General features: G+C 39.9%; 1 protein-coding gene across 3 annotated transcripts in view; it reads left to right on the top strand.

The window, feature by feature from the left end:
* Nucleotides 1-13,997, top strand: part of ST8SIA1 (ST8 alpha-N-acetyl-neuraminide alpha-2,8-sialyltransferase 1) — a 147,826-nt gene that overhangs the window by 38,148 nt on the left and 95,681 nt on the right. For all 3 annotated transcript variants that reach the window (XM_082054867.1, XM_082054869.1, XM_082054868.1), the window contains exon 2: nucleotides 522-666. In XM_082054867.1, the coding sequence (XP_081910993.1) occupies nucleotides 522-666 (145 nt within the window). The remainder of the gene's footprint in view (nucleotides 1-521; nucleotides 667-13,997) is intronic.

Genomic DNA, 13,997 nt, shown 5'->3' with positions numbered 1-13,997 from the left:
CTGATACTGCTGTGAATGTAGCACAAGGATATTAGTAACTGGAGAGAGATGCCAAATATTTCCATACTTAAGTTATATAACTGTGGGGTTTTAGGAGGCCTGTTCTTCATGAATAAGTGTTCATACTGAATTTTTATATACCTCGGATTTGATTTTCAAAGGAGCTTCTCTGATTTCTGTAGGTGTTGGAGACCAGTTTTTTAATTGATTAGAATGGGTTGTAAAGTATGTAGTTTCTTTTGCTGAATCTTGGTTCTATTACTATGCCACTCAAAAGTGAATGGAGGTTTATATTTTTTTACTGTCTATGTCTAAGAGTTTCTGAAATAAAATCAGGTTTTCTGGCCCTTCTGTAAATAAAAAAAGGGTCATCCGTGGTTCATCCACTGTCTGGGAAGAAGGATGGTTTGCTTTGGGGCATCTGAGTGTGGCAGGATCTCAGGTCTGAGGGGTGGTCATTAGAGACAGCATGCCAAGGCTCTAATTAATAAATCTCTTTCTCTTTTGGTTGTCTTCACTAGGAAACTGCTGGAAGAATGCTGTGACCCTGGGCAGCTCTTTGCTATGACAAAGTTGAACTCCCCGATGGGGAAGAACCTCTGGTTTGATGGGGAATTTTTATATTCTTTCACTATTGACAATGCAACTTACTCTCTCTTCCCACAGGTTAGTAAACTTTTTCCTTTTCGCTTTAAGTATTAAGATATTAACTAATTAATATAATAAATGGTAACATGGTACAAAGGAGTATAAATTGGCTAAATGCCAAGAAATTGTAGCTTCATTTCTCAATAGAAAACAATCTCCTCTGCTTTTTTACTTCTGTGTTCTGAAAACTATAAAATGCTTGTATGCATGCTAGTATTTCCCTAGCCACTTTTAAGGTGTCTGGATGTACATAAGGGATGAGATTGGGCCACCTGTCTTGATTTTTAAAATGATGATGAGTTCTAGCTATTTTAAGAAGGTGATTTCTGCATTCCAGTCAGTCATCACACTCACTAGGAGCATGATCCCTTATCTAGGGTTGCTTCAGTTCAGACCTGTCTAGTTGTGACAGCACTTTGTGTGAAGGTGTCCAGATTACTTCTAAGTTAATGAAGCTCAGAGATGGTAAGCATTGTGAGCCAAATAACAGCAGCCAACAACTTGACTTTGTTGATTCTTGCTGTGTTGTGAATATTATAAGAAGTGGTTTGTTGTTGTTGTTCAGCAAAGGTGTTTTGGTTTAAGTGCATTGGGTTTGGGTGCTGGGACTTTGTAATCCTGATCTAGGCTTCTTTGTTTTTAATTAATATATGAACTGATGTTAAATAATGAGTTTATTATGTTGCATTTTGTATGTGGAAGGAGAGATGTTTTATGAGGCTACAAATTTAAAGAAAGCCAAACATCTGGACGTGTTAATTGATTTCCATGTTACTTTAATTTCCCAAATTAAAGGCATAGGTATTTACTAAGCCTCCCAGTCAGTGTTGAGTCATTCACAATAGACTTTTCATTTGTTACTGTTTCAGTTCAGCATGTAGCAGAGATCTTACTTTTTAAACTCATCCTCTAAATAAAACACCAGAAAGTTGTTTTGTTTTGTTTGGGGTTTTTTAAGCAGTTTCCAGATCTCCAGTTTCCAGTTATGACTTCAAATGAGTTTCTTTCAGTGGAGAAAAAGAGAGGGGAAGCTGCTGGCTGGGGAAGAGGAGATGGGAATGGCCATTCTCTGTGTTAAGATATCACCTGGAGGAGCTGCATTACAGCTCTGACTTGTTTTTTAGGCTGCTGGTCCCCTGTCTTGTCACTGGGCTGTGCCTGTTGCAATGAGGCGGTTAATGGACCTCTGCTTCCCTCAGACTGCTCCCCAGCTGCTCTGCCCCTGCAAGCTCAACAAACAAGTCGCTGCTGAAGTGTGGATGGTGAAGGTTTTTTCCAGCAGTGCAGATGGAGAGGGGCTGTCTGGCTGAGGGGAATTCTTCTCCCTGCCTTTGAGACTGGTAGAAAGTTTATGGTGTGCAGCAGAATAGCAGCTGTAAATCTCTCTCATGATGATTAGTATGATTTGTTGCTACAATATTACACTGTTTATTGGAGGAAACTGAAATCCTTGGCAGAGCTGTGAACTTTGTACCACACAAGGATATTGGCAACAGCTGCTCAAAATGTGTAGATCCTTTCAAACATTTCAGAAAAGCCCCACCTGGGCTGGCACAGGGAGGTCGCTATTTTGTGATAGGTTTGGGATTTCAGATTTGGTTTTCTTTGGATTAAAACCTAGCGCTCTGCCTGGCCACAGCAGCATCCTACCTCCTCTCTCAGAAAAGTGCACAGAACTGGATGGGCTCCTTCAGAGAGGTAAACGCTGGTTAGAGAGGAGTCATGATCTTGGGAACCCCAGTGGTTCCCAGGCTCCCAAGCCCTATCCTCAAAGTTTATCAGTTGGCTGCATCGAGAGCGAGAATCTTGGAAGCTGGAGAGACAAACTGCGGAGGGACAGCGTGAGCTGAGGAGCTGGGTTGTCAGTGTCCCTTAGGCTTGCCATGCAGGCTGCAAAGAGGATGGCTAGATACTGTTGTAGCGGTGGTGGTAGAAAACATGATTTTTCTTTTTTGTTATGTTCCAACCCTAGAACAATGCTAGAAAGCAGCTCTAGGGTTGGTGCCAGTAATGCTGTTCCTTTAGTGAATTGATGGGCAGTTCATTTCTGACAAGTGCTACTCACTACTACTCCCTCTTTTCTTGCAAGTACCACTGTCTCTGACTTGATGTGCTATTCCTATGTATTTTGCCCCGAGGAATTTTGTAAACTTTTATCAGATGAAATCCTGCTAGGCTTAAAAGCTTAGGAAGATTTATTTCCAGTAAATTCTTAAACAAAGTATTTTTCTACCTCTCTCTTTCTTTCAAGAAAAATACTCGCCTAAATTTTTCAGGCTTCTACTTTGAAGAATGGTGCCTATTAGCTTGCTAGCAACTGGCAAGTGATTTTTTTGAAGATGAATATTCTTTTTAAAAGTATCCAGAAGCTTAAAACCACTCATAAAATATGGCTAATACTCTGAAATGCTCAGGGGATGTAACAGGAATGCAAAGGGCCGCAGCTATGTTGATATAATCGAAAAAATATTTCCTCCGGAATAAATAAAAAAGGCTCTATCCACATCAATCTGCTGGGCTTAAGCCATTTTGTGCTTGCAGAAGGTTTCTCAGTCCTGAACCAGTTATTAATTTAAAGGGTAAAGTAACTCAAAACTAAATAAGAAACTGACTATATTTTATGGCATAGAATAAGCTGGCTATGCATCAATGGAAACTTATACAGAAATAATGTAAATATGTCAGAACTTAATGTAAAATGTCACTTATTTTTGAAGGTGAACAATACAAAATAGAATAGTTTTTCTTCAGAGTAATCTGTAGATAAAATTCTTACAGCTGGTTCAACATTTTCTGATGGAGTGCCTTTCCAATAAAAATGCTATTTCATAAAAATATAAATTTAGTGTCAGTTCATTGCTTTTTCAATTTTTCTAGAAGTGAAAAGGTTAAAAGGTTTTGTTGGAGTTATGACATTTCATTTTACCACTTTTTGAATGTAATATTTCAACGTTTTTTAATCAGCTCCATTGCTAGCTTTTTTCATCCTCACACTTTCCTTAATTATAGTCCTCCTTATTTTCATTTTTTAAAGTTTTTTTGACTTGCCAAGGGATACATTTGCAAAAGAAAAAAGCTTTTATGTGGAAATAGGAATTCATTGTTTCATTTCAGTTTATGAAAGCAAAATCTGAAATTGCAGAGTTTTGCATGAACCAGTTCCAGCTGCTGGATGTGGCTTCTCTTACTCTACCCCTCTCTGTGTCATTTTCCACCTGATTTCTAGAATTATTTTTTTTTGAAACACAAATGAAATATTACAGACTACATAATCTTTCCCATGCTGGAGAGAAACAGCTAGTGGCTCATTGTCAATACCTAATGGTCAGAAGAAGACTCAGGGTGGGATGTGGCTCATCACAGAAGATGGTAGGTATCCCACCTACGTCTCATCTCCCAACACGTACTATGGTGTCATTGCCTGGAGCTGTAGGATAATGGAGTGTCATTTCAATTAAAATCAGACAGCTCTTGACAGCAGCTTTGTTGAATTACTTGCTGTGATCTACAGCATGATTTCCCACTGTTAGGAGACAAAAAGTGTAGAGTCTGCATATAACTGTAGGTGTAGTTTAATATTAACGAAGGGTTATTCCTTACTGAGTACCTACGGCTTTTCTAAAGCTTTTCGTATAGACTTGAAGTTCCAATATTACCCAGTAATTTTGATATCTGGGGGCACTGAGAGCTGGGAGGTGCAGGTGACCTTACTGCAGTTGAGATCAGCAGCATGGTTGGATAAACCTCTGAATAGCTGGGCTCCCATGTCTCAGGTTGGCTACTAAACAACATGGATAACTTGTATTTCCACTCCATTGTGGTCCAACTGTTATACAGAAAATGGAACCATATGTTGGTGAGTGTTCAGCAGTCCTGTCTGTGACAGGACAGAGACATACACCTTCCTTGCTCTTCAGCCTGGAAGAGGCTTTGTGTAAATGTGATGTAATTGCAGGAGTAGGTGGGATGTAACTCAAAACCATGTGAGGGAAACATCAACTAACGTTCATCTGCTTTTGAGTTAAAGAATAACACAAGCCTTAGTTTCAAATGTTTTCTGAAATAATTTTGTACTCCTTCCTGTCTTTTTCTTCCTCAGAGTTTCAAAAGCGAATTTCAGACTTCCTTTACCTTTAGAGGAAAAAAGATTCCTCACCCCTGTATTTAGCGGTTTATGCAAATAATTTAGTTTTGTTGCTTGTTGGGAAAAGCTTATCGCAAGGAAGAGCTGAGGTGAATTTCTGAGGTCTCCCTTCCCCCAAAAGGTTAAAGAAATAGTTAAATCAAGTGGAACTTTTCACTCTGCCTTGTAAAGTATTATTTTGGAGGGTAGAGAAATGAATACATTTCAAAAGAAATTTGAAATGTTAAGCTTCAGCTTTTTTAATTTGACAAAATAAAATAACTCAATGAAAAATTTTCTGGTTTTATTGTATTTCACCTGAAGCAGTTAGACACATTTGGTACCAATAAATTATTTGAAATTACTAAAATATTATTCCCCAGCTGCTCAAATCCTTTTGAAGTTTCACCTGCAAAATGCTGTCAGCTAGAAGAATGGCTACTTGCAATGAGCTTCTCATGAATAGTCATCACAAATGGTGTTTGAGGAATCCAAAGGAAATAGCTTCAAGCCACAAATAAATCTGGGAAAGCTGGCAGCTGTTTCTGGATACCTTGTGATGAGGAGAAAGACAGTATTTTTCAAATTATTAATTAGAGTTTAAATTCTTGTCCTTAAAATGAAGATGGAGAAAAAGTTAATTGCTCTACTGTAAGATGCAGACATTCTTTGACATTTTCTGGATTATTGGGGTGAATGTTTTATTGGGTAACAGTGACTGATTTTCTGATTATGCCATGTGTTTTGTGGTTTTTATTCAGGGTACCTGGTAGATTCTGGCAGGTTGTTTCATTTCTCTTCACTGCTCACAACATTCCTCATTTGGCCAGAGATTTTATCATGTCCTTCCTGTACTTGTGCTGTGTCAAAGCAAATTCCCTGGTCTTACAGTTATAGCCCGCAGCTAGTAGAATAATTTTTAATTATTTCAGGGAAATAATTCAGATTTGGAAAGGAAGTTTGGTGTAGAGTCTGTGGGCTTTTCCCCTTTTTGCATGATGAGGATTACGGGAAAAACATACTCATCATTAGGAAGAAAATCACAGTTTGATGCAAGTAAAAGGTGAGGTCTAGGAGCAGGGAAGGAGCTCGGAAGGGTTCGGTGAGAGCGTGGCTGCTGCACAGACACAGGGTGGAATGTGAAGCTACAGCTGGATAAGGAATGTGAACCCCATTAAGAGGACAATTTTAACTTGCTTAGGGCAAATGTTATGTGATGTTCAGACCGATTTTAGACCCAGGTGATCCAAAAATTTTGTGTAAGATGGGAAGCCACCTAAAGTGGAGGGGGTTAGCATCTGATGGACTGCAGTGTTGCTAGGAGGCATGAATTATTGCCTTTGGTGTTGACTTTGGAAGTGCACTGTTTTGCTACCAGTCTAACTTACCAAATACTCCATTCTCTGTAAAGCTCTACAATTAATAACTGCTTGGAGAAATACATTGAAATATTGTCTGTTATAAGTGTCGTGATTTTTTTTTTTTTTCTGTATGTCTTGTGTAGGGGCATGAAGTACCTGCAGACCTAACATTTATTCAGCAACTCTTATATTTACTTCCGTTAATTCTACTGTCTAAATAGGACCTCCCTGACTTCTTTTGAGTTGTACTTAATGTGGATTTGGGGAAATTTTTTGGTGCTATCCCTATTACTACTTTTTTTTTTTTCTCTCTCTCCCCCTTCCTCTGCCCCCTTTCCAAGCATACTGTAACACAAGCTATGTTCTTGATTGGGTACATGTATTTATTCAAAATGAAAACGTAATAAACATTAATTGTTGCAAACATGAAAAACATATTGTATACTAAAAGGTAAAGAGGTAGTTACACCTTGCAAAATGACATCTTCACATTAGGAATGCAATTAAAAAGAGATCTTCTGAATTATTCAAGTAATTGTATCATATAGTGCCCTTCATAAACTGGGATACGAATACTATCTGTAGAGGCCTGAAAAATTGTGCTCTTTTAGAGCATGAGTATTCCCTTCAGTCCTGGATGATCTCTAGCCATTGGCCTCAGGGTGATTGAGATCAAAGATGTGGCTTAATATATAGTTCAGTGAAACCCCCACTCTCACTTTGATTGCATACTGACTAACTAAGAACTGTGTAATCAGACAATTTTGTGCAGTCTGTTAGCAAAGCTGGAATAGGGCATCATCTGTTCCATCTGGTCAGTAAGCAAAAGCTATAGTCCATCTGAAACTACTTCATATAGACAAGGTGCAAACATGCCTATGTGGGGAAATGCAAATTTGTGCTAAAAAGACTGAGATGCAATGTGTGTAGTTTGAAGTAATTAACTAGAGGATGGGCAACATGCTCTTGTTGAAACAAGTTAAAACAAACCAAGAAGTGGCTTTCTGTCCCTGTTGATCATGGGATATGTGCTTTGGTCTCTCTGGGCTTGCTGATATGTCGTCAGCCAAGTTGCTTAGCCAGGCTGTCTTTGGTGAGCCTGATATTCTGGAGTTTATCTGCAATAATGCACATGCCAAATTGGCTTTATCTCACTCTGTGCAAATACATAAATAGATGCTGACCTTTCCAAATATAACAGAGAGAAGGGGGAGGACTGGATCTGGCTGCAAAGTGTCAGTTTGGCCTGCAGGCAGAGATAGAGGAATGGCTGCCCTAACTCAACATTTCTATTTCAAATCTAAAGTGACTCAGCATCAATCACTGTCTTTCCTAGGTAACACAAGAGCTGATCTGAGCACACACCAGTACCTTTGCCAGACAGACCTTCATGCCCATGGGCATTAAAAAAGCCCCACAGATCAATACCATCTCTGTTTGGGATTTTGGATGTGGAGGAGCTAACGCGGTCCAGCTTCTGTATTGTTATGGATACTGAACAGTACCAAAAAACCCAGTGTGGGATTCTTGTGACGCCACCTAAGACAAAAGACGCATAGGATTTTTTCAAGCAGATCATGCAGCTGTGAGTGTGTTGCAACTTGGAGTTATTTTGCATTTGGAAAATGCTTCAAAGAGCATATTTATTATCCAGGACTGTACATTTCCTGACTGTTAAAGTGAAAGCCTGTACATGGAGCAGCCACTGACTGTGAAGAGTCTGGTCCAGGGCTGGAAACATGGGCAAGGCTGAGCAATGGGGTGGTGCTGTGCTCTCCCAGGGTGGCGACACGGTGGAAGGGCATCTGCTGGCAGGGGCAGGGATGATCTCACGGCACTGCATGCTTCTGCAAGTTTCTGCTTATTAGCTGTACAATTAAAATTTTCTACCTCAGGTAACATTTTTGACAGTACCTAGAAGTCACCACTACAGATGTTATGCTGTGGGATTGTAAAGCACAGAGCCAAAAGTCTGTTCTGAACCCAAAGAGGAAGTGGGCAGCATGGGCAATGGTGGCCAGAGAGGCTGTGCTACTGCCTTGGGAATTTTATGGGTTTTTTAATCAATGTTAGTGTGCTTTATGGGGACATAAAGTTGCTGCTTTATAAGCAAGAAATGTTGTAAGCAGAAGAATAATTAAAGGAAGTGGTCACAGATGTGAAGCTATAGGAAGAGCAAACTTCTGATGGCTACAAGTAACTAACTAAAGGGCATGAGTTGCCTGACTGAGGGTACAAAAATAGAAGTAAGAGTTGGTTCTCATCTACCGAAGGCAACACAGTTAGATTTGTTTGTTTGATTGTAGCTTTATATAACTGATAAGACGCTAAAAGGAGGTTCTTTCTTTCTCCATGCCGGGTTTCTTTCGGGCAGTGAATTCGTTTCTATACCAAGACTTCCACCTACAGGTGCAATGATACCTTTGCTTCTTTGGAAGTCAATGTCTAAATCTTGAGTAAGCCTTATCCTTTAAATCCTGAGCACCTATAAGCCTTTCTTATTACTTATTAATTTCATTTTTTTAAAGTAATCTTGTTCAGTTTATAGACTTCATACTGTATATGTGACTATGTATTAATTCAATGATCAGATTGCATTACACTGATTTGCTACATTCAATAGTTAGCTTTTTTGGTGAAATAATTCTAAAATAGGCTTGATACCAATACTAGCTAATTCGAGGCTTAAGTTTGGTTGCATTTCATGCCTGGAATTTACCACCTGGCAGAAGAATGAGTAGAAATTGATGAAATATTACATACTTCTATTTTTCATACAGTTGTTTTGTTTCTTGATATGGCTTATGGAAATTGTACTAGAGTATGGCAGGATATTAGATTATATTCAGAAAGTATTTCAGCTGCAGCAAAGACGTAGCCTCCTTCTTCTTCCAGGTATTCCTAAATATGGGTGGAAGCATGGCTTAGCAGGGTCTACAGGCTTAAAGAAAGTCAGGGAAAGTTACACCATTACAGAAACTATTAAGAAGGGGTAGCATGGTTACAAATCTTGTAGGAGGATTATATAGTGACTTTCAAAAGATCCTTTATGTCTTCTAGCTTAGGGGGGAGTGTAAGCCCAGCTTTACATTTAATGAGAAATCTGCTGCATTACAGTTCAGGAATTGACTTGTATAGCCAGGAATTTAGACTCCTTATAACCTGATATGTTGTGGAGAGGAAGGGCTGTGGTTCTCTCCTGGAATGACTTTTATCATCCGAATGGCTCCCATGAGGCAAGCATTGGTTTCCAAATGACATTTTGGACATTGGGAAAATAACACAGTAGTGTTATTCTTACATGAGGATGCACCAGATAAAATTTGTGATGCTGAAATTGCAGGTTGAAGTACCATTTAACTAATTTGCTCAGATCAAGAATTCAGACTGTTTTTTCCTTCTTGATCAACAGAGCTTGATGCTTTTCTGGAGTTTTTAGAGAGAAATTTGACAATTAAATATGTGCTGCTGTTTGTCTACTAGCCAATAACTACCAGTCTGAGATGACTGTTTTGTGTGTGATGGCTAAAGCTGTAGTCTGCAATGGGAGGGAAAGGCAAGATAACTGAAGGCACTGATGTCTTTCCATCTGAAATAAGTCAGGATATGATATTTAACAGCCTTGTGAATCTGAACTTGGGTAATATAACTATGAATCCCAAAGGCAGAAAGAAATAGTTCTTTCCAGTGCAGAGATGGTGTCTAGGCATGTTTTGGAGAACAGCAACTTGTGTATAGGCATACCTGGCTTTGCAGGTGGTTTGAGGAAGAAATACTTAAGCCCTAGACCACAGCTTAGGCTCACTTGGCTTTAGCCCAATCCATCAGTCCCAGGAAGACTGCTGCAGGCATTCACAGGATATTTTCATGTGAGGTACATTATTGCCAGCATGATTCTGCCCGCTGTCCTAGGTGAGTCCTGGATTTGTTGGCTGAAGGTCAGTTAGAGAATTGTAGAAACATTTTGGTTGGAAGAGACCTTTAAGATCATTGAGTCCCACCATAACCTAGCTCTAGCACTAAACCATGTCTCTAAGAGCCTCATCTATACATTTTTTTTTTTTAAACACCTCTGGGGGTGGTGGCTCAACCACTTCCCTGGGCAGCCTGTGAGCTTGGTTAGGGTGGAGTTTTGAGGTTCCTGCATACCAGGATGGTGACTGCAGTAGAGGTACTTTAATATTGCCTCATGGAAGCTCATTGTGCAATAGTTGTGGTTTTCTCTGTGCAAAATCTAGTGGACTAATGGTCTCCAATTTCAGAAGGTTCAGGTGAAAGGCACTGGGTTCCAGATGATCATTTGATCAAGAGGAAATTACCTGAGTTATACCCAAATACTAGCTCAGTGAGACCTGTAATGTTTTCTAGGAACTCCCAAGTCATGCAAGTGCATTTGGGTACCTTTATTCTGTGGCATCGGAATTGCATGTGAGGTGAAAACCAAAAAATATACATGCAAGGGTGCCTGTCTTTTCCATTTACCCTGAGAATGTGCCTTTATTACAATGGGGACAGAGAAGTTTGAGTAAATTATTCTTAGTGTGGAGGAGTAAAGGTCATGATCTGAATAAGCCTGATGTGAAACAGCTCTTGGAAGTCAATTGTCTTAATAGTAGTATAGCACCCTTGTCCACCTCCTGCAGCCCTAACTAGTCTTCCTAGCATGAGAGCTGTATGGGTAAATGTGAGCAGATAACTGCATAATTCCTCACATCCTGTGTTTGAGCAGTGTGGTCTTAGGGATAAATATACTATGTAGTACTGGTAGACCCATTTCTCATGTGCATAACATCTCCTTACTTTTGGTTTTATGGGGCGTGACCTAAGTGTCTGCAACCTGTTTAATCCCATGGTAATGAGGCTTTTCTATAGTGACTGAAGGAAAGAAGTCAGTGCGGCAAAGGTGATAGTGGTGACACTAACATTGCTGCAATCATGGGTAGTATGCATGGGCAGGCAGCTCCCTCAGAGATTTCTCCTCACCTTTACTGTATCATCTCACTGATTTTGTTGTATCTTGTTAAGTACATGTCACGGCTAGCGGCAAATGTGTGCTGGGGAATGCCTAGTAGCCTCCTGTGGTGATTGGGAGTGTGCTTGTCAGCTCCATCCTCTACCTTTTGGTGAGGAGCACCAGTTTATAAAAGTACCAGGGCTTCAGTTGTTTCCCCTCAATTGAACGACACCAAACCAAAGTGAAAAAGACCACGACTATTTTCACACAGTCCTCTTCACACTCAGAAGACTACATAAAGAAACTCATTCAATCACAGTACATAATCCAGAGGTACAGCACTATTTATGGTATTACTTTTACAAAGCTAGGCTTTTAGGGGAAAAAGTCTTGAATCTTCACGTGGGGATTCACTACACAGTGTGACACCAAAATCCAGGGGCACCATCAGTTCATTCTGATGGTATCATAAGTGAAATCTGTGCAAAGTCATTGTCTTCAGGGGATACTCAGCAGTTTCTGCCCTCTTGCCTCTGCCCCATGGCAGACAGCTCTACCTGGGCTGTACCCAACAGATATTTAATAATATTTTACATCTGCCAGTGATGGAAATTCCACAGCCCACTAGATGGTCCCTTCCAGTACTTTGCTGTCGTTATGTGCAGGATGTTTTCCTGACATCTAACTTAAAATTCCCCCTTGGCTATAATTTAATAATTGTTTTTAATCTTTTCCATGTGTGACGGCTATCAAGTCTCTCCATAATCTTTTTTTCTAGGCTAAATAACCACAACTCTTCACCAGATAATTTTTTTTTTTTAAACCTCTGGACATTCTTGTTTTTCTGGTAGTCTGTAAGGAAGATACATGACAATTAGCTGTATCATGCCATCAGCAATGTATCCTCGGACTTTCTCTTTGGAGTTGATACAAAATATCAAAGCCATATCCTCTGAGCAGCAGAGCTTAATGGCACCTCTCTGCTTGAACAAGCTTGTATTTAATGTTGCTTGTTATTCCTGTATCCAGGAGACCACTGGGTGTTACTAATGATGAGCCAAACCTAGTGTCCCAACATGCATGCTCATCTTTTCTCCTTGACAATGTGCACCAAGGACTGAGCAAGGAATGGGGTATGATCTCTATGTGCTGCAGTCACAGCTCTGACAGTCTGTGTCAGCTAATCTTGCCCGTCTCTCTGCCTCAGTAAACTCAGTGTATTTTATACATTAAAACTTGAAACAGACAGACAATTGCCAGCAGTGAGCCCCCCTTTCCAGAGGGCACAGTGAAGACTGCATGGACCTCCTATGGCACACGTTTATTTCTGGGTATATAGAGCCAAGCTGAATTAGAGCTGCTTCAGGTCATGAATTAATACCAAGAAATGCTTTCTGTTGATGATTTTTAATGAGGTTGCAAATATTAAAAGAATGTAGAACAGGAATGTGTAGTGTATTCTGGCTTTCAGGCTGGCTAATATGTTCGTAGGCTAATTCATTAATAGACATCACTCCATGCAGACCATCTACAGCATTTTCTTCAATCTAAAACCCACTGGCTTGTCTTGCTTCCTTTCCATTGCAGCAGAGCTTGGGATGTGCAGAGTGTAGCTTGTTATTCAGGAGCAATGCAGTAAACTTAAGTGATGGGACTAGGCTCAACAGGAGACAGTTTAGGTGAAAGGAGACAATAAATGCCAAAGCTACACACAGCTATTCTGTAATCTACTGTTGTGCAAGAAAAAGAAATAAGAAAGTCAAAGATAAATAATCCTTGGTATTAGTCTGATGCTCTTTTTAGCAATTCCCTCAAGCACTTTACAATCATTAAAATTCAATGTATGGTCTTACTGCACAGTTAAATCTATGCCTAGTAATCTCTGGAGACGATGAAAATGGGGGTTTCTGCATGGGAAGTATATGGGGAAGAAATACTGCAAACCCCCTTTTTCCTGTGCAATAAACAGATACAGATGCTGAACCACTGTTTCTTTTGCTTCACAGACAAGAAAATGGAAGACACTTAGAGAGTCCCTTTGATATTCTGGGCAGTATATGAATATAGCAGACAGGAGCTCTTCTCCACTCTATGGCATTAAGCTAGGCCTTTGAAAAGTGGGACTGCCTCAATTTAAGCTTGCCGGCACTGCTTGCCTGGCTCTGGTCTTGACAGAGGTTTTGCAGTTCCAATTCCTCAGTTTAGGGTCCGTCCTCCAAGTGGTACCCAAGGCTGGCACCCCCCCATCCTAGCACAGCTGTGGCTGTGGTCAGCACAGTGGTTGCATTTGTCTTTTCAAGGCATTTACCAAGCAGAGAAACGTGGATGCTGGACTGTTAAGTATCAAAATAAGCATATTGAGGAAATAAATAACAAACTATGTTGCAAAATAGGTCAAGTGAAGGGTAGTTACACGAAAGTCAATAGCAATGTTACAGTTGACTTCAGCATGGCCAGGATTTAAGCAACAGTTACCGTCTCGCTGAGTACAGTTCTGCTAGGGACACATAAAGTTGGTTTTGTGGCTTCTTCATGGTTAACAAAGAATTACTTTTTTTTTTTTTCTTTTTTTCCCCCCAGTTCTTGAACTTCTTTGTTTTCATGTAGTGAATAAGTGATTTATCTTCTTCATTTAGTCTAACTGAAAAATACTTGTTCATACTCCTTAAAATATTCTCTGAGTGAAAAGGCAAAGGAAATCTGAAACAGCCACTCCAATGAGATAAAATGGAGCTTTTTGTCACTGCTCTTCCTTGCCCCCATCCCAAATGACAACATCCTTTCTGTTGCTTTTGCCAATAAGCAGTGAATCATCCTTGACTTGATGCTCCACCGAGTCCTTACAGGCAAGCTATGTGTAAGTCTTCCAGAATCTTTGTGCACTTTTCTGCTTCTCCATTTCTCTCAATGA

Source organism: Streptopelia decaocto (assembly GCF_964273445.1).
Source record: "Streptopelia decaocto genome assembly, chromosome: 1".
Lineage (NCBI taxonomy): Eukaryota > Metazoa > Chordata > Aves > Columbiformes > Columbidae > Streptopelia > Streptopelia decaocto.
The sequence above is the reverse complement of the archived record's forward strand: the minus strand, read 5'-3'. Positions and strand labels throughout refer to the sequence as shown.